At 39.7% G+C, this 25,240-nt stretch overlaps 1 protein-coding gene across 7 annotated transcripts; it reads left to right on the forward strand.

Annotated features, from left to right (window-relative positions):
* Positions 1-855: 855 nt before the first annotated feature.
* MFSD1 (major facilitator superfamily domain containing 1) lies at positions 856-24,457 on the forward strand (the record flags this gene model as incomplete). Of its 7 annotated transcripts, XM_082655207.1 has the most annotated exons (16): positions 856-1,103; positions 3,257-3,309; positions 4,248-4,360; positions 6,145-6,187; positions 6,503-6,570; positions 8,038-8,146; positions 12,937-13,039; positions 15,196-15,294; positions 15,815-15,926; positions 16,850-16,906; positions 17,262-17,418; positions 18,706-18,803; positions 19,418-19,530; positions 21,210-21,257; positions 22,523-22,580; positions 23,739-24,457. In XM_082655207.1, the coding sequence occupies exons 1-16, from the start codon at positions 932-934 to the stop codon at positions 23,740-23,742; spliced, it is 1,407 nt and encodes a 468-aa protein (XP_082511333.1). In that variant the 5' UTR covers positions 856-931. The 7 variants fall into 7 exon arrangements, with proteins under 7 accessions (XP_082511333.1, XP_082511335.1, XP_082511334.1 ...); XM_082655209.1 differs by lacking the exon at positions 19,418-19,530; XM_082655208.1 differs by lacking the exon at positions 23,739-24,457 and having other exon boundaries at positions 22,523-22,584.
* Positions 24,458-25,240: the final 783 nt, after the last annotated feature.

The following is a 25,240-nucleotide window of genomic DNA, read 5'->3' on the forward strand; positions in this document are numbered from 1 at the left end:
CTCAAAGGCAACACATTCCAAACTGATCTATCTTCTCTGGCATCCTCCCCCACTCTCTTCTCTTCCTATATTCTGATCTACATTGGGGAGCCCACACTAGAAATCTGGGAGATGTTCTCAAATCCTGCCTTTCTCTCAGACCTCATAAGCTATTACTCACAACGTCATCCATTTCACCTGCGAAATACTTAATCTGTTTCCACTCCTCACCCACCCCCCGCCGCCAAGTTACCCCCAAAGCTAGTTAAACTGTACACTTACTCTCCCTTTCCCGAACGCCTTTCCCAGGCATTCCTATGGAATTCAGTGCTCATTTCAGCCGCTGTTCTCACTACATTCATCCATTAACCAAACTGGTCTTTAAAGTATCAGTTTCTGTCGATCTCTCCAACTAAACCGTGAACTCCTTGAGGTCCAAGAGCTTGTCACACTCCATTTTGTATTCCCAGTACCTGGCACGTAACTTGATACATCATAAGGTGCTCTATCAACTGTGTGTTATTAAGAAAAGCCAAACAGGCTGCGGAGAGCAGCGCTGCGAGAAGGGCGGCGGGCGTTTTCGCTTCCTTCGCGGTGGGATCACGCCTGGCGTCGGGCCGGAGGGGAGGCCCGCACTTTCTCCGAAGGAGCGGCGCGGGGACGGCAACGAGAGCAGGGCAAGAAACGAGAGGACAGCGCGGTCGACGATGGAAGGCCGGGGTTCCGCGCCTAGACCGCTGCTGAAGAAAACGAACGTCGCCGCCTCCCCTTTTTCCCTGCCGGCCCTGCCCACCACGTGCTCACGCCCACTCACGTGAGCGTAACCCTGCTTGACCTGCCGCGGCGTCACATGACTAACTGCGGTCACGTGAGCACTGTTTTCGCCGGGCTCTGGCAGCGGCTTCCTCCCGGAGTTGCAGTCGCTGTCGTCTCTCGGTCTCCCGTTAGCCCGATGGAGGAGGAAGAGGAGGAAGTGAGGGCGCTGCTGCCCGGCGGCCCTGACGAGGCCGGCAGAGGCGCCCCCGTTACACCCCCTGCCCCCGGGGCGCTGCCGGCCCTCTGCGACCCCAGTCGCCTGGCGCACCGGCTTTTGGTGCTGTTGCTGATGTGCTTCCTTGGTTTCGGTGAGCCGGCTGGCCTGGTGGGGTGGGGTTGATAATAAGGAATTCCCGACTTTCTCTCGGAGCTGCACTGAGCTCCTAGGTGCCACGTGGCCTCAGGGAAGCTTTTTGCTTCAGCTCCTGGGCTTCCCTTCTTTAACTTTCGCGACCCCACCCAAGCCTGTGGACATTGCTAGCTATTCAGCGTCCCGAAGGTGGGGGTCAGGGGACTGAGCTGGGCGAGTTTCGTCCCACTCCTTTGCTTCCAAGAAGTCCCAAAGGCTAGCAGCTTGGGCCCTGGGGCCACAGATACGAAGAAATTCCTAGATCGTCAGGGTTCCTCTCATGACACTATTTTTAATCCTTTTTTAAAAAAAAATGTATTGGAGTGTAGTTGCTTTACAATGTTGTATTCGTTTCTGCCGTACAGAGAAGTGAATCAGTTATACGTATGCATATATCCACTCTTTTTAAGATTTCCTACCCGTTTAGGTCACGACAGATCACTGAGTAGAGTTCCCTGTGCTATACTGTAGGTTCTCATTAGTTATCTCTTTTATTCATAGTAGTGTATATGTGTCCATCCCAATCTCCCAGTTTGTCCCACTCCCCGCTTCCCCCCTTGGTAACCCTCTCATGACACTGTTCAGAAGGAATTCAGAAAGATTTAACTGGCCCCCTCCCCCCAAAGAAACCCCACACATACTTTAAAATTTTCGATTGAATAATTCGTTGGCAGTTATTTATATGTTTCTCACCCTCTTTGGTAAAACGTATGAGTATATCTTGATAGTTTCAGTGAGTAGATGTGTACTTGTACTCCCGCTCTGCCAATGTGAAGCAGTCATAACTGGATTGGACTTGTGGTGTTTGGTTTCAGTCATGAAATTTGGTGACTCTGAAAGCAGTTTCTGGAGATAATTTTTAAAATATCTCTCTATTATATTTCAGCAACTAATTTATTCAGCAACATTCTAATGTCAATATCAGTTTGGTAGGAAAGTAGTAATGTGTTTTTCATGGGCTGGCTGGAATTGGTGGAATCAACAGATTTAGGAACATGATGGTGGATTGCTTTATGCTACTGCTGGAATATATAAGTAGGCATGCAGGATGCTTTGGGCTTTAGTTTCTTTGCATCTCTTTTTGTTCCCCCTCTTCTCACTTTGTGGAAAGATGGTGCCCATTCATTGGCTTTAAAGCCTGAGATTGGTATCCCTGACAGAGATTAAAGCAGGAATCATAAATTGCTGAGTTGAGGAACAAAAAACAAGAACAACACGAAACACTTAAAATACCACGTACTTAAGCAATTTATTTTTAGTAAATTATGGTTACCTGGATGGGTTTCAGAAGCCAGAGTCATACCTTACTAATGACAGTTTTCTTTCTTTTGAACTGGTGGCTTCTAATGTATACTTCTAGACGGAGTTGGTGAAGAAATGGAGGCAGCATTATCCTGTGCCTATAAAAAAATCTGTCGATTTTATTACTGTAAAAATAACTCTGAGTGCGTGAATGTCCAACCTCTCTCCACTTCTCTTTCTTACCCTTCAAAAGACGTTATTATTATGTTTTAATTTAACCCTTTAGAATTCTTGTTTTATTTTTCTTCATTCCTGGCACTGTATTTGCTAAATTATTTGATCTTGGGTATGCTGTTTGTAGAATTAAGAGTTCTTGTTTTAAAAACAGGTTTAATCAGAATAGTTAAACTCCATTCCTCTGCTCTCAAGATAAGTGGTGGCTTTAGGTAACGTTACTAGGAAACTGCTGAGGATGTTTTTGAAATTTTTAGTGTATGTGTGTTTTGGTAGCTTTAAGGAAATTACAACTGTTTCATGAAGGCGCTAATAAAACAATAGACATACAAAACATGATGAAAGTAAGGTGGAAGAACAATTAGTTGTTGATTAACTTCTTAATCCAGGTTCCCAGTATTTGCTGTGTATGCAGGCTCATAATTTGTAAATAACTTGGCATGTTTTCTGTGGATTATTTGGCTGCAATTTAGAGAATATTGGTGGACAAGGAAGTGGTCTACAAAAGGTTCCAGTGTCAGTCTTCGAACCCCTAGTATAGACATTTAAAATCAGCATTTGAGTAGTAATTGCAGCTTGAAACTTTTATATGGAAAGTATTACTACTTAGAAGAAAATTGCTTTTTCTTTTTCTAGGCAGCTATTTTTGCTATGATAATCCTGCTGCCCTTCAGACTCAGGTTAAACGGGTAAGTTGACTTTTCACCTTTGTTTCTTTTGTTGGCTCTGGAACAGGTATACTGTTGAGGCATCATCAGCTCTCAGGTTGCCCGGTCTGAAACATTGTCTAATGAATCCATTTTAATATCCATTGTCACCAAATTTGTGTGGGCAAGGAGTATTCTTGAGTTGGAATGAATGGCCACAAAAAATTCATTCATAGCACTTGTGACTTGATATCGTTTCACATCTTAGATAAGTAATTGCTATTTCTACAGTATTGCCAAAAAGTATTTTGGCAGTTTTTTGTTTGCATTTCTCTCATTGTGTAATCATTGGAATGACAAATGATTTGGTAGGATGGCATTTTGCTTTCTTAAATATGTTTTTGTTGTTATTTCATTTTTAAAATGCGGCTACTGATTCCAGAGGATTGTCCATGTCAGTATTTTTAGTCTGGCTTTATAAAAATATATTTGACATTTACAGTTTCTTGTGTATTTAGATTTTTTTTTCCTTTGTAAGTTTTTTCACCTTTGGATAGGAAGAAATACATAGATTGGCCCTTCACATTCTAGAATGAGAGGGAAGGAAGATAGGAATTAGTGGAGGGGAGGGAAGGGATAAGCTAAGATGGCCCTTTTTCCTGTGGGTATAGAACCCCACAGCAGGTTGTACATGGTGAATAAAATGTAGAAGATACAGGCAGATGCAGACAGAAGTGGTCCCAGTAGTGAAAGAGCTGATTGATCCTGAACTCCATGAAGCCTCTGAAATGACTGCACACTCAGGAAGTTTCTCGGTGTGACCATTTTTCTGGGGTAGCGACCATAGATGTCATGAGAGTCTCAAAGCACTTAGCAACTGCAAATGATTAAGAAATGCCTGCCCTTCCAGAAAGAATGTTTTGATTTGTTAGTTGCTAAACTTAACTGGAAAAAAATAGTTTTGTTTTCTTTCCGTATAGGATATGCAGGTGAATACCACGAAATTCATGCTGCTGTATGCCTGGTATTCTTGGCCCAATGTAGTTTTGTGTTTCTTTGGTGGCTTTTTGGTAGACCGCGTATTTGGAATACGGTAAGCTTGGGAAAAATCTCACTTATGGGTAAATATGATTATTAAGAAAACACAGAACTAGATTAAGTATTTCTGGAAAGAACTGAATAAACTTGTGTATTGACTGTGATAATCTGCATTAGTTTTTGTGTGTGTGTGATTTTTATATCTCCGGAATTTTTAAAAAAAATAAATTTATTTATTTTTGGCTGCGTTGGGTCTTTGTTGCTGCGTGGGCTTTCTAGTTGTGGCCAGCGGGGGCTACTCTTCGTTGTGGTGTGTGGGCTTCTCATTGCGGTGGCTTCTCTTGTTGCTGAGCATGGGCTCTAGGCACGTGGGCTTCAGTAGTTGTGGCGCACGGGCTTAGTTGCTCCGCGGCATGTGGAATCTTCCCCGACCATGGATCAAACCCACGTTCCCTGCATTTGCAGGTGGATTCTTAACGACTGCACCACCAGGGAAGCCCCTGGAATTGGCTTTTGAAACTTGGTTGGTATTTCAGTTAAGGTAAATGCTGCTCAGGGAATATGGTAGCTCAGTTATCTAAAGGTAAATTATGCCCTCACTTGGAATCAGCAAACCAGAGTCTGAATCCTTTTGCTGCCACTTACTCAACTTCCTAGCTCTTTTGAGCTGTTCCTAGCTTCCTGATCTTCAGTTTCCTCATTGATAAAATATAGATAGTACTTCCTGTCTTGCAAGGTGGTTATAAGGATTGAGAGAGATGGAAGGACAGTATTTGGCACGTAGTTAGTGTTTACCTCTCCCAGCCCTAATGAGATTTTCTCTTTTGGCTTTCTTTAGGCATCAAACTTTTTGTGGCCACTCCTCTTAGCTGAGGAAGGCATACATTATAAGCTCTGTCAGTTTTCATCCTAATGATTGGTTGTGTGTGCGCTGTTAGTGGAGACTTTAGCAGGGAGGTAGTCTGGGAATATTTTCGGAAGGCAGAGGGCAAAATGACGAGGGGTTTTCCAACCATGTTTGGTGGAAAAGAATTGAAGAAACTATAAGTGTTTAAATTTGGGGACTAACTTTTAAACATTTTGAAGAGTGTATAAAGGAGGACTTAAATTTAATTTGCTTGGTCTAAAGGGGTAGAATAAGTTTGAAATTCAGGGAGCCAGATTCCACTTAGTATGATGGAAACTTTGCTTGATCAGGGTGACAGGTGGGGCTGTGAGGTGCCTTGGGACCACAGTGAGTTTTCCAGTGCTAGAGAACATTCAGGAGACTCTGGTATGACCGTTTCACAAGGATCTTTGGAGGGATTTGAGTTTCAGAAGAATGGTTTACTCATATGATCTTTAAGAACTCTCCTGGTACTGGTATTTTATTACTCTGGGGAAACATTAATGAGCTATTCAGAGTGTGGGATACTAGAGTAGGCAGATTTATAAGTGTATTAGCATGGTGGCTATTTTTCCTTTTAAAGATAGTTTTTAGTTATCAAGAATTATAACCACTTAAAATTACTTAATCTAGGATTCCTTGGAGTCAATCCTAAACTCAATAAAAATTTTATAAAGAATATCCATTTTTAAATGGGAACCCTGGGAACTTCTTGAAGATTATTTAGTAAGTTGTGTTTAAGATATGATAATGGCTTAAACAAGCATATGCCATCACTAAAGCCTCTGGAATCTCCTTGGAAGGCAAGACTTCTGTAGGTCACCATGCAGCCTAGGAAGGCTGCTGACTTCAGAGGCCGACCCCTTTCTCTGGAGGGAATGCAGAGGGGTCAGAGAAACCCAAGAAGGACTCGGTGATATACTCTTCCTTCATTCTCTCTCTTTCTCTAACAGATGGGGCACCATTATTTTTAGTTGCTTTGTTTGCGTTGGACAGGTAAGAAAAGACAAAACGTTCATTGATTCATTGTGACAGTGACTCTTGAATTCTTGTCTCATTCCACCAGCAAAGATGTGTTTAGTGAATGCCTGACTTAATTAAGCAGGGCTCACAAATGCCCGTGTAACGTAATGCATAGTAATGCATTTTAAGCCTTGAGACAGATGAACCTGGATACTTAAATTTCACAGATTTACTAAGAAGGAATATTAAAATCATTGTAGAGGTTGTGTTTCATCGTAAGTCACTTATTTCTCTTAGATTCCTTGAATTTACTTTTTCTTTGATCTTACGTTATATTCTACATTACAGGTTGTTTTTGCTCTGGGTGGAATATTTAATGCTTTTTGGCTGATGGAATTTGGAAGGTTTGTGTTTGGGTAAGTTATGCATGATTTCACTTATCCCAACATATTACTGTTTTAGTGTTCATCTGTCAATTTATTAAAGATTTACAAAAAGATATATTATTATATCTTCTGGAGAATTACTTCAAATCCTTGAAATCTAGCTATATTTGTAAGATTGTTCAATGGTTGTCTTAATTTTCCCTTAAAGTAAGCAACAATTTTGAGGGGTCATAGTTAACTCTGTGTAGGGTTTGAATATTAAATAGTTCTCCAGAAATGATATTTTTCTCAAGTGTTTTACTTTTCTATAGTATTGAAGACTGTGATTTAAACCTCATTTAGAAAAGCATAGACCATCATTTTCTAGGTTGGTGATTAATGGACATTTTGCTGCTTCTTAGCGGGTATGTGTAGGTCCTTTTGAACCGTGTTGAAGAGGCTTGAAGGAGTAAATTACCAGAAGACAAACTGCTCTTAATGAATTTCAGCGTCTGTTCAGTAAACCCATTCTGAGTTCAGCCTTGGGCTTCCTGCCCAGAGGGATGCAGATGACATAACTTACTCATGCTTTTTACAAGTACAAGCGACATGTAGACATAGGTGACACACCCCCAAAAGTGCTCTAAGTGAGAGAGAAGGAAAAAAAAAGTATATAAACATATGAAAGGGATTCAGAGATGGAAGTGTGGTCAGAAATGGCCTCGTGGATGAAGTGGGCCTTGACATCAGTATAGGATTTGGATTAGTAGAAGAGGGGAGATATTTTTGGACGAGGACAGTGATGAGGAGGACTCAGTGCTAGGATGCAGGGGAGAGGAAGCTCCTACGTAAAGGTCAATGTGTAGAACTTACAGAAGGAAAATTAAAATCCGGGAAGTAGGAGAATGTCGACTATGGAAGGTACTGGCCTGGAAAGTGTGAATTTTTGTGTTTTCACAAGTACGGACCGCTCTCCCCACATGAGCATTTTATATAGCATAGATGGTGATGTGGTAGCTCAAACTCCTTTTATTGCTGGTCGTGGTTGTCATTGCAGTGTATTAAATTACCCACACTGAGTATAAAACAACCCTTACCTTGTGGGCTTTGTGGGTCAGGAATTTGGACAGGGTACAGTGTGCATAGTGTGTCTGGAGCCTGAGCTGGGATGACTTGAAGGCTGGCACTGCTGGCTGGAGCACCTAAACAGGGCCTCTCTTGGCTTTCACATAGTGTGGCGAACTCAGGGTAGTTGGACTTCTTACAAGGTGGCTCAGGGTTCTAAGTGTGAATGTTTGAATGGAAAGGCAGATCTCACCTTTTATAGCCCAGCCTTGGGATCACACAACCCTGCCTCCACCACATTCTACTGGTTGAAGCAGTCACAGGCCCACTTAGATTCAAGGGACGGGACATAGACCCCACCTCTTGACGGGAGGGGTGTCAAAATTTTACACCTGCTGCTTTGTTAACTGGGGTATTTCTTTGAAAACTGTGACTTTTCTTTCCTTATTCTAGGATTGGTGGGGAGTCCTTAGCAGTTGCCCAGAATACATATGCTGTGAGTTGGTTTAAAGGCAAAGAATTAAACTTGGTGTTTGGACTCCAGCTTAGCATGGCTAGAATTGTAAGTATGACACAGATAATGAAGCCAAATGGGAAGCAAAAGATTGAATGTTGTAGTTATCTCTTAAAGATTACAGGATGAAATGTGTTTGTGTATAAGTTAGGTATTGATTTTTTATATATTTTTCTAGACCATAGTATACCATTTACCTGACCTTTTTTTAAAAAAAAAATATTTATTTATTTTTGGCTGTGTTGGGTCTTCATTTCTGTGCGAGGGCTTTCTCTAGTTGTGGCAAGCGGGCGCCACTCTTCATTGCAGCGCGTGGGCCTCTCACTATCGCGGCCTCCCTTGTTGGGGAGCACAGGCTCCAGATGCGCAGGCTCAGCGTCCATGGCTCACGGGCCCAGTCGCTCCGCGGCATGTGGGATCTTCCCGGACCAGGGCTTGAACCCGAGTCTCCTGCATTGGCAGGCAGATTCTCAACCACTGTGCCACCAGGGAAGCCCCCATTTACCTGACTTTAATTAAGGCATTTCTAACCTTATTTCACTTAGGAAACAGTCTAAAATGGCTAATTGAGCATTTGTTAGTTCAGAGAACCTGAGCATTGGGATGGATCGTATAGATTTTGTTGTCTAATTTCTTTACCCATTTTCGGCGTTCCTGCAATGCAAGTCTTTACATATGGTCATCCGGGTTCTGCTCGCACATTGCTAGTGATTAGAAGCTCGCCGTGTGATGGGACAGCTCATCTACTACAATTAACTCTGTGAAGCTCAATCTCCCATAGAGATGAGATCTGCCTGTACAAGTAGCTTTTAGTGATTGTTCCGACCTTTGCCCTCTAGTGAGTGTTTATTTTCTCTGCTGTGCAGCAGCACTTTGCTTATGAAGACAACTCTGAAGGTCTTGGTCAGACATGCTCATTTCCTGTGCTTGTCTAAGCCATGTGGCATGGGTTTCAGCTCCCTGACCGTGGCGCTCCCGCCTCTCTGGACTTCATCACAGGTGGCCAGTACTCCTCAGCAGCATTTGGAACCTGGAAGTGATCGTGGTGTTTCATGATAGGGGATCTGGTAGAGGGTACCCAGGGGAACAACATTATGCTATTATAAATGCAACCTGGAAGGGGTTTTGGCCATCCCAAACCCTGTTAGGTTTTTTCCTTCATGAGCTCCTGTGAATAGAGGTTTTTAAAAAGATCCTTGCCATTAAAAATCAAGGTTTTAAAGACTGTAAGTGGCATGAAAATGCTTGGAACATAGTCTTGAGGGAAGAAATCCAATACAAAAAACCCCAGTACAAATGAAATATTTTTAATGTAATATTTCATCTTATGAAATATATAACACGTACATATGTCATACATATGTAACATTTCTATATTTTTGTACATGTAGGCTCTTTCTAATTTTCCAGTATTATAAATAGAGCTGTTGTGCAACACTCCAGAACTTGTCTGCATCTCTGATTATTTCCTGAGGCTAGCTTGCTAGGAATGGAATTATCACTGAGTCAGAGGGTTTGTTAGGGTTTTTTAAGACTGTTGAGACATATTTCCACTTTTTCCTCTCAGAGATGTTTACATCTCCATCTGTGAAATATGAGAGGATCCTTTTTATTGTAGCTTTGATAGTACTTTAAAAAAGTCATTTTGGGCTTCCCTGGTGGCGCAGTGGTTGAGAGTCCGCCTGCCGATGCAGGGGACACGGGTTCGTGCCCCAGTCCGGGAGGATCCCACATGCCGCGGAGTGGCTGGGCCCGTGAGCCATGGCCGCTGAGCCTGCGCGTCCGGAGCCTGTGCTCCGCAGCGGGAGAGGCCACAACAGTGAGAGGCCCGCATACCGCAAAAAAAAAAAAGTCATTTTATCAATTTTATAGGAAACACCTAAACATTATTTTAATTTGTAATTCTTTGATAACTAGTGTGGTTTTCCACATTTTCTAAATTTTATCCACAAGGACATTCCTGGTACTTCCTTATGTATCTTGTGCAAGTCAAGACATGTCTGTGGCAGCTGGTGGATCTCATCGTCTAATAACTTCTAAAAGAAGGAAATAGGAGCAGTTGAGCAAGACTCATTCTCAGTGACGCCATTGTGGTTACTAACGATCTTCACGTTCTTTTCTGTGTGGTCACAAACTAGTTATAATCCATTCACCTGCGTCCCCAGGAGCCCTAAGTTTCTAGAACGGAATCTCAGGGGCTTCTAGGATGCGGGGTGGAGGTTATGGGAATGGTGGGGGGGCCTGAGGAGGAGGTGGCAGGAGCCAGATCTCAGGCAGCCACCTCTCCGTCAGCCAGGGTGGCTCGACTCTGATCTGGTTGGTGTATTGAGGGTCCTTGTGAGATGCACGCAGGAGACCAAAGGACTCCATTACAGAGTTGCTGGGGTAGATGGAGGTTCAGTCTTTTTTGTGCTTCTCTTGGCCCTGCACATACTCAGAATGATCATAGAGGTTTTGGCTTTACCTCGCCGTGAGTTTTTTGTCGGCTGAACTGTGAGTTTGTCTGATTTTAGACCCTTGGACTGTTATCATTCAGGCAGTGGACTTTTCACTTTTCTTATTATTCCTGTCTTAGCTGGAGGTTGGAAGTCCAGCACTCTTTTGATTTTCCTCTGTAATTTGTTACTTTTAAAAACTCCTTATTTCAACAAATATTTATTGAGTACTTGCTAAGCCAGGTCATGTTAGGCATTTTAGAATTAAAGGGTTATTGAGACAATACGTCTTTGAGGGGCTTGTATTTTTGCTGATGCTGAGGAACGTTTCCAGCAGGTCTCCATTTATACCTTATTCAGAGGAGCATCTGAATAATGCCACTGGCTAACATTTTGTGAGAAATAGCCACGTGCGATTTGCTGCTGTATTTGCTGTGGGAACATGGTTGAGGACATGTTTATTTCTCAGTCTCCTTATCAGTAGCATTTAGCACAGTTGGCACTCCCTTTTCCTTGATTTCTTCTCTTGGCTTCTAGGACTCCACAGTCTCATAGTTTTCCTCTTGCCCTTCTGTCTGCTCCTTCTACCTCTTTTGCTGGTTCCACCTCAGTCTTCTCAACCTGTAAATGTGGGTTTGGTCATTGGACACCCTCTCATTTCTTTTGACGCTTACTACCTTGGTAATCTTATCTAGTTTTGAAGTTTTAAATAGCGTGTCTTTGCTCCTGAAGTTATATCGTCCAGGCCTTTCCGCTGAATTCCACACCCGTATTTGCAGCTTCCTCCTTTGACATTTCCACTTGGATGTCTAGTAGGCATATCAAACTCAACACAGCCAAAGCCCAGCTCTTAATGTTTCACCTCCTGTCCTCCAAACCAGCTCATGCTGAAGTTTTCTCATCTTCAGTTATGAGCAACTCTGTTCTTCCAGGTGCTCAGGCAAAAACTTTGATGTCACCCTGAACCACTCCTTACCCCCATCCCTAACCCCACACTCTCCACGTATTTTCCATTGGCAAATCCTGTTAGCTCTACCACTGGAATATGTCCGTATTCCGACCACTTCCCACTGTGCCCACTGCCAGTCTCCCCAGTCCAAGACCTATCGTTTCTGTTCTGCATTATTGCAGCCGCCCCCAGCCGATGTCCTTGCTTCTGCACCGTCCTCACTGACAGTCTGCTTTGGATATAGCAGCCAAAGTGAGTCTCTAAAAACGTAAGGGATTGTGCCACTTCTCTGCTCAGAACCCCAATGGCTTCCCATCTCACGCAGAGTAAAAGCCAGAAGTTCTTATTACCAATAGCTTGCTTTCCTATCAGTTCCTCTCTGGGGACCTCGTCTCATCCTCTCCCTTCTTCATTGACACTGTTCTAGTCTCTACGCTCCTTGCCTTGAGCACGCCGGGCAGCCTCCCTCTCGGGGCCTGTGCCCTGGCTATTCCTTCTGCCAGGAGTGCTGTGCTGTTCTTCCAGGTAGCCTCCCAGCTTCCTTCAAGTTCTTAACCCAGAGTCACATTCTCAGCAAGGTCTCTACCCCTTTTTATTCTCCTTCTATGCTTTACTTTTATTTATTTATTTTTTGCGGTACGCGGGCCTCTCACTGTTGTGGCCTCTCCCGCCGCGGAGCACAGGCTGCGGACGCGCAGGCTCAGCGGCCATGGCTCACGGGCCCAGCCGCTCCGCGGCATGTGGGATCTTCCCGGACCGGGGCACGAACCCGTGTCCCCTGCATCGGCAGGCGGACTCTCAACCACTGCGCCACCAGGGAAGCCCCTATGCTTTATCTTTTTTCCTTATTTTTTAGAAGCACTCATTGCTGTTTCATATACTGTATATTTTACCTTTTCTACCCCACTAAAATGGGGTTGCTCTCTATGAGAGCTGGAAATTTTTCTGTTCTTTATTTTATTCCCAGTAACTAGAACAGTGACAGGCATGTAATCAGGGTTCAATAACTGCTAAATGAAAGAATAAATGAATGAGGGTAGTACTATTACTGTCTTCTAAAGGATGATCAGAGGATGAATTTTTTTTTTCACATGTCAGGATCAGGAAAAGCTGTGCTTTTTATGAGCCAAAGTTTATTTTTGTCTTGGGTACCCTGTGAATTTTATAACTTGTGTTTCATTTTTGTTTAGGCTACTAGGAAGATCTAGATGTACTGTGCTGTTTTGAATGCTAGCATTTTCTATAAATTGGCATTTTTGTGTGGTAATCTTATCTGCGGCTTTATCCTAGGTTGTTAGCTCTTTCCTTGTAGTGTTTTTTTAAAAAATTATCTGTTGTTTAATCTGAACCCTATTAAACCTATTTCTCTAAGCTAACTGACATCCTTTTTTTCTGAGCAAGACAGATAGAAATGAAAATTGTGTTGATTTTTTTTTTTTTTCCTTTTCTTTCAGGGAAGTACAGTAAACATGAACCTCATGGGATGGCTGTATTCTAAGGTTGAAGCTTCGTTGGGTTCTGCTGGTCACACAGCCCTTGGGGTCACACTTATTATCGGTTAGTGGATCCTGAAGTCCCACCTTTTATCTGTCCTGAAAGCTTGTCATAGGAAATGGTGTGACAGGGAGGAAAGAACACAGGAATTGGGCTTAGACCACTTGGTTATAGTTTTGCCTGTACAGTTCACTAGTTCTTGGACCTAATTAGACACAGTGAACATATTGGCAATCATTCACCCCATTTGTATTTTTATTTCCACTTTCTTAAAATAACGATCTTGTACCACCACGTGTGTTCAGGTTTTTTTTTTTCCCCTAAATAAGGATAGATTTTAAAAAATATTCATTTATTTTATTCTTGGCTGCATCGGGTCTTAGTTGTGGTGCGTGGGCTTCTCTCTAGTTGTGGTGGGCTCCAGAGTGTGCAAGCTCAGTAGTTGTGGCACATGGGCTTTAGTCATGGCACGTGGGTTCCAGAGCGCGTGGGCTCTGTAGTTGTGGCACATGGGCTCCAGAGTGTGTGGGCTCTTTAGTTGTGACGCACGGGCTCGGTAGTTGCTGCGCACGGGTTTAGTTGCCCTGCCAGGGATTGAACCTGAGTCCCTTGCATTGGAAAGTGGATTCTTAACCACTGGACCACCAGGGAAGTCCCTGTGCTTCGGTTTTGTTGTGATGAGCAAATGAGAGTGTATGTGAGAACCCTGAAAACAGTCAGGGAGTTTGTACCTCTAAGGTGTTCATTAATAGGCTGTGGCAGAAGGGAGAATTGTTTCCTTTTGATCAAATTCATTTCATGCGCTTATGGAGCTTAGATTTTATAGAAGTCAGAGGTGATAGGATGTGATGGGAAATCCACCAAGTTGGGAGTCGAGAGTCTAGGTTCTGGTCCTGGCTCATTTTGGACAGGAAGTTAACCTCTGTGTCTCTTCTCTGTAAAACTGTTTTCTTCTCTGTAAAACTGTGGGTGTTGGACTAAAACTGTATAGGCTCCTTCTGACCCTAAGTTCTGTTGGCTAAAGCTGGGTTCTGCTGGTTGCTGGGTGGGTCACTGAGAAGCGCATGATGCTCTCTGGGTTTACCACCTGTGCTTCTTCTCTGAGCAGTGAATTTGTCTAACTGAGCCCCACAGGATGTGGAGAGCTGCTTGCAGAGCCCTAGGGAGACCTGTGGGTGCTGGGTTGAAGGTTCTGTGCCATCTTTTATTCCTTGTATTCCTTGGTACAGGCTCGTAAAGGGAGGACAGTGAGAGGTAATCCTAGATGGGCAACTTGTGTCTAGAGACCCCTTCTTTCTCCCCCTCCCTATTAAATCCTTTGCCACTTATAACCTCTTTCTTACTTTCAGATTCTCTTCAGTATTCCTTCCAGTTCTCTCCACAGTGGAGAATTTGAGAATTTTAGAGAATTTCAGAGCCAGAAAAGATCTGTGCCATCAGATCAAAGCCTCTGATTTTACACCTGGGAAAATTGAAGCCCAGAGAGGTTAAATTCCTTGCCCAAGATCAATCAGCTTGTTACTGCCAGACGTAGAACCCACGCCTACCGACTCTTTGCCGTTTTTCATATTATGTCAGCCAATTAAAGATGTCATTTACTTTACTAAGCTGCTTTTTATTAAAAATTTTGAGAAGTGTACACTTTATTCACTGTTTATCCTGATTCACTTTAATGATACAAGGTCAGCATTAGTGAGTAATGCTGGATACCTGAAGGAGAGTGAGCGGGCTGTGCTGTGGGAGGATTGGGGCTGCCACAGGGTAGGAGCAAGAGTCAGACTTGGGAAGGAATCAGAGGGAACATGAGGTGATCACAGAATCAGACTTTGCTTTTGCGGTTTGTTTCCCCTGGCATCCATCAATAATTGGTGCTTAGACTGAATTAAGAAATTAGGACTAATTTGCTAGCTGGTCATCAGCTTTCTTCAGTCTATATTCTGATATAAGACTAGACTAGTTTGTTCTAGTCTTTCTCCTCTAATCTCCAACCTTCTACTGGGAAATAATATACAATAGTAATAGCGACTGCTGTTCCTTGAGTGCTTCCCAATGCACTTCCTTTCCTTCTGTCCTGATTTAGTAATTGTAGGCTTTTCATGTATGTGTCTAGATGCCATCCCTTTAAGTTGCTAAGTATTTTGCTGTTAATGTAATGTGCTACCTTTTAGGAACCTTCATTTTGGTTCTCTTTTAAAAATCTCTCTTTTTTTTAATTATAGGGGGTATAACATGTATTCTTTCACTAGTCTGTGCCTTGGCCCTTGCTTACTTGGATCAGAGAGCAGAACGAATCCTTCATAAAGAACAAGGAAAAACAGGTTAGTCTAAATGCAAGAAAAAGTTAGGCTTTTAGGAATTATGGCCTTTTTGAGATAATTTACAATGAGGTAAATTCCTAATGTAGTGTTGTAAACCCAGTGAGGCTTAATACTTGTTTATTAAATCTTTTTTTTTCCACTTTAAAATTTTTTTAAATTTTATATGGGCATATAGTTTATTTAAATCTTTTATTTCCTAATCTATTTCCATTTGTCTAAATTTTTGGATACTTTTTTTTTCCCCCTTAAGCGGTTTTGGCAGAATTTACATTCTTGATTGTACTTTGTATATTTGCAAAGTGATGAGTGTTTCTGGAAGAAAGAAAGAAGGTAGATGCTAATCTTAGGTTTTGCATTTTCTGTTGTCTTTTTAGTTTATCCGAGAAACTATGTTCTAGTGATTTACTGAGACAAGTATTTTTTCACTGAATTGCAAAGGTTAATCACATGATAAAAGAAAAATAATCTTGACTTAGAAATGCAAAATTACACTGACAGCATCTTCCCTTTCTTCTGTAAGGTGAAGTTATCAAGTTAACTGACGTGAAGGACTTCTCCTTCCCCCTGTGGCTCATATTCATCATCTGCGTCGGCTATTATGTTGCTGTGTTCCCTTTCATTGGACTTGGGAAGTGAGTCTTCTCTAGCAGTCTGTTTTTGTTGGCTAAATTTTAATGAGAATTCAGTCACATAAATGTAATTTTTTTAAGGTATAAATTTTGCCTCTCTGTTACGGTTGATACTTTCACAGGAATTGTTTTACATCCTGGGACACAACTGATTTTCTTAGCTTAAGGTTTAGTGTTGCTTTAATACTTGTATTAGGTTTTTGAAGAAATACCTGAAACAGTTTTTGATACATAATATTGATTTACTTTAATGCTTGATTTTGGATTTGTATTCTTTTTTCATTTCCTCTTTATTTCTTTGTTAGGAAGCCTCTTATTGAGAATGGAGACAGTGCGTTAGCTTGTAGTGACAGGGCATATCTCCATTTGTTAGGACTGCGTTTCTGCAGACTCAGATTCAGGGTTTAAATCAAATTCTTCTTTGCTTTATCTTCTACCTTCTCTCCGTTTTCACGGGCAGCTACTTAAACAGAGCAGTGTGTGAGTGTGAGTGTGTTTGTTGAGATGCATCTCTGTAATTATAACCTTTAAATTCAGGCTGTCATTTTACAGTTTGAGACAAGAACCTTATGCATTATTTAGCAAAGAACCCGTCCAGTATTGCTTCTAAGGAAAAGAAGCCATATTAATTCCTTGTAGTAATACATTTGGGTTTCTGAAAATTTGTGTGTATTGTTTGCTGTACACATAAAAGAGGAAAGAATAGGTATCGATATATTTTATTTAGCTGGTGAAGTACTTACGTAAATACTAAACCTTTAGCCAGTTGCTTGAAGATGGATACCAAATAAGGTGGGAAAACAGTATAAAGAAGGGAAAGTTGACTAAACTTATTTTTATTCAGTTTTATTTTGCCTTTATTTTTTAAAAAACAGAATAGTTCTTTCTAAAGTGTCTGTTTTTTGTCCTCTCTCTTTTTATTTTAGAGTTTTCTTTACAGAGAAATTTGGATTTTCCTCCCAGGCAGCGAGTGCTATTAACAGGTATTCCATTAATTCTGTAAGTGCTTACTGTGTGCTTATTGTGGGTCTTTAATTATAACCCGATGTTATAAGAGACAGAAAAGACGTATGTGAACTAACATCTACAGTGTGAAACAAAGTCTGTCTTGGGTCTTGATCCTGAATGGCCATCTTTGCATTAGGGAAAACCAAAGAAGTCTTGGACCACTGTTTATATCTTTATATTTCTATTTACTGCTGACCATTTTAGAAGGATGTTAAATTAAATGAGCTAGGGTTTGCTTTACCTAATCATTGTAGGATTTAGGACTTTCTGGATTTTTAATTCTTTTTTCCTGTGATATATTATTAAATATCTTTTATATTTTCTGGACAGTATTGTATATGTAATATCAGCTCCCATGTCCCCAATATTTGGGCTTCTGGTGGATAAAACAGGAAAGAACATCATCTGGGTTCTGTGTGCAGTGGTGACCGCTCTTGCTTCCCACATGATGCTGGCCTTCACTCTGTGGAACCCTTGGATTGCTATGGTAAAGTCGCTGCGAACAGCTGGGGGGCTCAGGGCTTCAGGGAGGACTCTGTACAGCACGTATCAGAAGCCAACGCTCAGCTCTTCCGATAGTAGTGCTTGTGACAGTGGGAAAAACAATGACAATTTCAGTTTCTACAGATTAGCTATTTTTAAAGTATATAAATATTAATCATTAATGCATAAGATGTTTTTGATTTCATTTGGCCTATATAATAGTACCCTCAATGCTGCTATAGAATTTGAAATAAAATAGTCTTATAAAAGCCCAATGCTTATTAGTTCCATTTATTTTTCAGTACTTCATTAAAAGAAGTCATTCCATCATAGGTGGCAAAAACATCTGTCAACCCAGTATCCATGATTTTGCGTTCTTTTGTCTTTGACTTTTAGTAGGTCAAAAAGTAATAATGAATTCATCAAGTTTTTGTAATTGTTCTTCAGAATGTCATTTTTAAGACCATAGGCCAAAGTGCTGGCATTTCTTACCTGTTAATAAAAGAATATCTTGAACATATATATTTGTGCACTTCGTTAGAATTCTCTAGGACAGACTCCTAGAAGTAGAAATGCTAGAGCAGAGGCTTTGCACAGTTAACATTTTGATAGATACTGTGAAACCTCTCCTCTAATAACTTTCTACCCATTTATAGCTTTACCAATAATACATGAATGTGTTTGTTTTTTAGTATCCTTGCCATTGTTAGACGTTGGCATTATTTTAATTGTTCCCAATCTGATAAATGATCTTATTTTAACTTAAATCATAAGGTTTCTTCTTTAATTGAAGAAAAAGTTAGCATTAGGTGATGTTTATCAAGCAGTGGTTGTTGTTGGTCCTCTGCTTGGCTCTCCAGTTGGGTGGTGATGACCCAGAAGTAAGATAATGGACTGTTGGCATGATGTTACTTGGATTGCTTAATTTGTAATTGTTAATGAATACTGGGAAATTAGCTTGCCTGAAACATTGGTAAAGACATTTTGCAAATTAGCTTTATTTTCTTGTTTGGTCTTTGACTGCACCCTGGGCCCAGCCAGTTATGTATTCATATAATATAAAATGGTTAAGACAGTGTTATGTGTATCTTGTCCCTAGAGGGATACTGTTAGAGAGGCCCAAGACCATTTTGTGTTGAATATGAGTTTTTAGCCTAATTATTTTGCAACACAATTTGCATGGATATTCATATATTAGTTATTATGTCACTCTTGCTAATCTGCATCGAAAGAAAATCACCTTTTGGTAAATATAAGACTTCTTTACCCTTTTCCGTATTGATTTCAATAGTGTCTCCTGGGACTCTCCTACTCATTGCTTGCCTGTGCATTGTGGCCAATGGTGGCGTTTGTAGTTCCCGAACATCAACTGGGAACTGCATATGGCTTGTAAGTGTTTGCACTGTGGATCATATAATGTCTCTCTCTGCTGTGTCAATTTAATTATCTTATAAAACTCCAGGTCTCCTGAATCTAGTCGTCTTCAGGCTTTTGGGACAGCTCTGAACCTGGAAATAACCAGAAAATCAGTTAATCTATTTGTATTATTATTGTGGCAAAAAAAATGCTCCGAGCCTCCAGCAAGAGAGCTGGAGATAAGCTACCCCATGAGAGGTCATTGCTGACGTGACCATTCCACCGCCTGTTTATCTGAGGGCCTCTCAGTGAGAAGTTGAGTTCCAATCTCTAGCACAAAAGGCCGAACAGGGAAACCACATCTCTGGTTGGTATTCACTTAGCCCTTGGATTCATTCCGCAGGAAGGCGTTGAGTTCAGACTGTACTTGCTAAGGCAAACTTCCTTGCCTTTGAGCCTAAAGTTAAGTAGTGGAAACAGTCATGGGATTAAAGAAACAAATCTAATCAGGTCATTCCTGGTTGAAAACCCTCTTAACACTGATAGTATGTGGTTTATAGATACTAATATTTATAGTGAATTGGTACTCTGTGTGTGAAGACTTTAGAATTGAAATGTTTGGTCTTTTTTAATTTCTTAAATTGTAGCATGCAGTCCATTCAGAATCTTGGGTTGGCAGTCATTTCCATCATTGCTGGCATGATATTGGATACTTGGGGATATCTGTTTTTAGAAGTTTTCTTCATTGCCTGTGTTTCTTGTAAGTGCGCCACCTGGCAACATTTAGTTTCTTTTAATATGCAGCAGAATGTTCTCATTTATACTTTTAGGTTTTTGTTGCTATTGTTCTTTTTTCCCCTTTTTTAAACCAAATCCCTAAGATGTATCATTCAGATTTGCCTAATTCTTAGCCTGTGCATCAGTTTCTCAGCTGGTGACTTTTTAGTTTTCTGAAGATTCACAGGATTTTTTCAGGAGATTCCTGTCCTTAAAGGCAGGAATGGAATCTGCTCTATATTCTGTTTTAAATATTTATTTTTTTTTAATGGTAAATGTCATGTTATGTATTTTTAATTATAATAGAAAAAAGAATGTAGTATGGATACATGTTACAATATCAGTGAACATTGAAAACATCCTTAGTGAAAAAAACCATACAGAACAGGCCACCCAGATCCCATACTCATCTTGTCTGTTTCATAAATATTTATGGTTGTTAGAAAACACTTTCCTCTTTAGAGTGGAACCATTTGAAGGGTTCTGAGTATGTCCCTGGTGTGAATGTGTGGACATTAGTGTGGCTTAGGTGTGAGCGCTCATTGTTTATTCATTAGTCTGTTTTGAATTGGTTTTATTCTTAGTCCTGTAATTTAATTTTTACCTGTAATGATTCATTGGTTAAAAATAGGCAGCATTAGGAAACTGGCAAAAACTACAAAAATAAATCAGTATTTTTCCACTGTGTTCTCCTTACACATCGTGTTCATCTGAAAAAAAATGTTCACATAACATATCAGATGTCTTTCATGCTTCGATAAATTGTGTTTAAAATGGCAAGCCCGAGTAATGATTTTATCTGACTTCATTTTCATTTACAGGAATAAAGACTGACTATACTTGAGGTGTGGTATTTGCAGATGATTGCTTATGAATAATAGCCTGAATGCATTTTATTATCTCATAATTTTAGAAATTAGCACATCAAATTTTAAAAATATATTCTTAAATAGTGGGCCATATACGAATTCATAGTACTAGGTTGTGAAAGTGTTTTTGTCTATTTTTGATGCTGCAACGTGTGGTTTAATCTCAGTCAGCGGTTCCTTATAAATTTGGTTCTCAAACCAAACACCACTCCATTTAAAAAGGTTTTTGTTGAGGTATTAAAGTAAGTTAAGTGTGCCACACTTGTTAAAGTGAAAAGCCAACTACCTGACTTTCTGAGGCCTTTACTGGTCTGGGTTTCTGGGAGTTTAATGACCACATTTTAATATTTGGTTAATTTGTAAAATGAACATGGTGTTTTCAGACCTAAAACCCCCAAAGGATTACTTCTATTTGGCTCTCTGTAAAAACATAAACAGTCTAGCAGCTGGCAGGGTTTTGGGAAAGTGCTGGGAACTACCAGCATTACAAAGGGAGAGGAAAGAGAAATGATCTGTGGGTGGGTTGGCCCCTTCTCCTGGGGGCAGAGGGGTCTCAGTTTCTCTTTTTCTGTCCCTGCCATCCCTGGGCTCAGGTTTTAAAAATATATTTCTCATGGAGAAAATGGTGTGTAACTTAGTGCTTTTTGGAAAATAAAGTGAAGAGTGTTTTCATTTTTAAATGCTAGTTAATAAAGATTTGATTTTCTAAGCTTTACTTTGTAATTATGATTACATAGGAATCATTGGGGAAAAGTACATGTTTTTAAGGACCTTATGTTTTTTTCATTTCCAGTCTCACTTTTATCTGTGCTCTTACTCTACTTGGTGAATCGTGCCCAAGGTAAGTAGAAGTTCAGGTATTTTCTTCTTAAACCACAGTGGATCATCATTGTTTTTAATTTAATTTAATTTAATTTATTTTATTTTTGGCTGCATTGGGTCTTTGCTGCTGCATGCAGGCTTTCTCTAGTTGCGGCGAGCGGGGGCTACTCTTTGTTGTGGTGTGCGGGCTTCTCATTGTGGTGGCTTCTCTTGTTGTGGAGCATGGACTCTAGGTGTGTGGGCTTCAGTAGTTGCAGCACACAGGCTCAGTAGCTGTGGCTCGCGGGCTCTAGAGTGCAGGCTCAGTAGTTGTGGCACACGGGCGTAGTTGCCCCGTGGCATGTGGGATCTTCCTGGACCAAGGCTCAAACCTGTGTCCCCTGCATTGGCAGGCAGATTCTTAACCTCTGCGCCACCAGGGAAGCCCACAGTGGATCATCTTGTGGGGCTCCTGGATTGTCTCCATCCAGGAGACTTTATTTCCTGTAATAACATTCTATTCATAGTGATGAAACACATTTTACTTCATAGCATATAATTATGTATTTTGGACCTTCCCATATATTAAAATCATTGTCATGTTCTTTCTGGCCAGTTCAATTGAAGTTTTGTAATATAAAATTTTAGATGTTCTTCTTATATTAGCAGAAGGTCATATTTGTATGACTTCTAAAAAAATAACCTAAAGCCCTTCCTATGTTATTGTCTTATATTTTTTAAAAATGAGAAGCAAACATATTTATAGCTGCAGTTTGCATTTTAAGGTTGAAAGTGTTTAATATAGAATGAGAAATTATAGATTTTTTTCATTTGCTAATATCTACTACATTTATTTTTGCTTTTTTTGTTATATATAAGATTTTGATATTACCTTTATTAATTTTTCTAAACTGGCTTGGCCCTAAGGGTTGTCATGTATTTAGAAGAATGAATACATATGCTGTTTAAATAATTTTAGGTCATTTACTTTAATGCCTCTTAATTTTCACTATTATTGAATATTGATACAGTGTCCCAAAGAACAAAACCTCGAGCAATACATAAGTCCAAAATTTTTTAAAAAATGCTAACATTAAGGAGTGATTATTTGTATCATATAGTGATTCTTAAGAAACATTTTTTCCCCCTTGGGAAGTTTCCAGGAGATAAACTATTTCTTTCTCACCTTCCATAGCCTCTTCTGTTACTTAAAGGCATTTGTATGTGTGTGTGTACACATGTGCATGTTTGAATTTTACTTTCGATAGTTGTGTTGAAAAGATTCAATGCTTATTTGTATTTTAGGTGGGAACCTAAATTATTCTGCAAGACAAAGGGAAGAAATAAAACTTTCTCATGCAGAGTAAGTATTGAAAGAAAGAAAATTTGTCTTTATTATGAAAATCTTGAAACAGTAGCATTTTATTTCAAGATATTGGGTTTAGACATTTAAGAAATTAGTCTTTTTCTTAAATTTTGAGAGCCAACAATTATCTCTGGAACTATTGTAACATAATTTTTCTTTGTGTTAGAAAAATTTTAAAGGGAGGATATCAAAGGTTAAAATGAAGGGGATAAAGAACAAATTGGGCTTTAACTTGCCTTCTGAGAGGAGAGAGAGAGAGACCTGCAGTATTTGTAATTTATTGGAGGAAAGGTCTTTGTCCTGACTTCCTGTGCTGGGCTCACCCTTCCATTCTTTCTCGTATTTTCTTTTTCTTAACTAGTTGAGATAATCTTTTATTTTCTCCTGGTACTAACATGCCATTATGTGTTCTCTGACTCACTTGGAACAGATTAAAGTATCTAGTGTGGGGTTTAAGTTAAATTAATTTTTTCCATGAGTGCATGCTAAAGCATAGTAGTGATTCTATTTCTTTTGTTATTTCTAGTGTTTTAGACATTGTATTTTTTATGATTTAAAAACTTTATTTGTAAATATATACCACCTGACTGTAAGTTTTATGAATTTTGAGTAGGTTAAAATCTGGTAGAACAAGGCTGTGTTTTCTGGGGCTTGATTCTTGGCCATCTCAAATTCCCTTTTCACATAGTAATTCTACTATAAACAAATGTTGTTAAAATCATGTTTAAGGAGGATTTTTGAAGTCAGAGTTACTCAACATGCCATGTGTTAAGTAAACAAAAGGTAAAAATGCAAATATAATATCCCAGTTTTATTCAAGAAAAAGTATGTAGGCATGTGTATTTCTTAAATCCATTACTTATATATAATAGAAAAAATGCTGAAAGAAAAATCCCCAATATTAACAATTCCATTTGAATGGTAGGGTTAGAAGAGTTTATTTTTTTCTTGGTGTTTCTATATTTTCCAAATTTTCTAAGTCGATCCTCTATTACTTTTATGATCAAGAGGAATGAAAAGATTATCCAGCAAAATGTGTAACTTAATATTTGGCACTGCATGTTTTATAGTGGTTATGGTTTTCATTTTGTAATAATGGGGTTTCATGGTTTTTTTCCTCCCTTTTTTGATAATGTATTGCATTGTGTTTTGCAGGTGAGAAGTTTAAATGACTGTGTCATGCGAATGGGCTGCACACATCATTGGTTTGAAAACCTCCATTTTTTTTTTTCTTTTAATTTAGAGTTCAGTCGTTAGGAAAAATAATGGTCTGGAGAATTATTATATTTATATTTTGAATATATCTATTTTAAAGTATAGCTGTGAGGACTATTTTAGCCTGTGTCTTTTGTATTGCTGAAGAATTCTGCTTTGGAATAGGCTCATCAATGATGAAGTTTAGAAAATTGCATCTGGTACGTGCAGGTGATTTTGAGTAAGGACAGTAAATAATGGAAATCTTTGGATCTTGTGTTGAGATAATTTTCACAAAGTGTATCTTAGGGATATGGCCTTTAATCTTAAAGCAAAAAAAAAAGTTTTGGGGGATTAGAAAGGATATTTTATATAGAATAAACAATGGCATTTTAATAGGCATTCCCTTTTGTAATAGGGAATATTTGAAAGGTATTTTTATGAAGTCTCATTTCCACAAATAGCAGATTGTGTTCTGCTCTCTTTAGTTACCAGAGGTTGCTGAGCAGTGACCCTTTTGAGCTTCTTTATTTCTCTGTTACTGAGAACCCTGATCCCTTAGGGACATAATTTTGTGGTACAAACTTTCTGTACGGTTTTTCTTATAGTCCAATTAATTACTAAAAAACGTCCTGTAAATTATGATAATTGCATATCTACAAGGATAAATAAAAACACTGCAAAAGGAATACTTGAAGTCTTTTAACTTTTTATTTAAAAAAAATATTAAAACACTGATTTTAACTCTTATTTATGTGGAAAATTATCTCTATAAGAAAATCTAAGTTGGAATAAAGAGAATTTGACTAATGACAGTCATTGAAAGATTATGGGAGTAGTTTTTTTCTCCAGACTAGGATCTTGAGTAACATTTATGTTTTTTGCATTAAATAAAATACAGATATGAAATTTTTCTGACAAACTTAAACACTTTTTAGTTGACTTAGTCTTGTCATATTACGTATTAAAGTCAAGGAATTTATGTGTTTTGCTTTCTGTGGACATGCAGATATTTTAGACAGCAACTATTGTATGTATTTAGCTGATTATAGTGTTTGAAAGTACGTGGCCTAACATTGTAAGTTTAAAAGTTCTAGAGCAGCTTGAAAGTGCATTCCTTATTCAGGGTAAGTTGATTTACATCCATTTTTCTGGTTTAGAGTTTATTGTGTCATCATTCAGTTGTTAGTTCTCTAGGCTTTGACTGCCATATGACTGTTCTGGCCCATGGCTATTGAAATTTGGCCTTACCAGCTGGGAAAAGTTTGCTGCTGTGGAGGGCTTGTGTGGTCTGGCCCTGCCTTACTCTTTTCACTATCTCTCTCTGCCTCAGCTACAGTGAGCTGCTTACATTTTTTCAAATTGGTCATGTTCCTTCCCTTCTCAGGGGCTTTGTCCATGCTGCTCCCTTTGCTTAGAATATTTTATCCAGGGTTCTCTGCAACCTGGTTTCACAGGATTTA

Source organism: Grampus griseus, assembly GCF_964374135.1.
Source record: "Grampus griseus genome assembly, chromosome: 5".
In the NCBI taxonomy this organism is placed as follows: domain Eukaryota; kingdom Metazoa; phylum Chordata; class Mammalia; order Artiodactyla; family Delphinidae; genus Grampus; species Grampus griseus.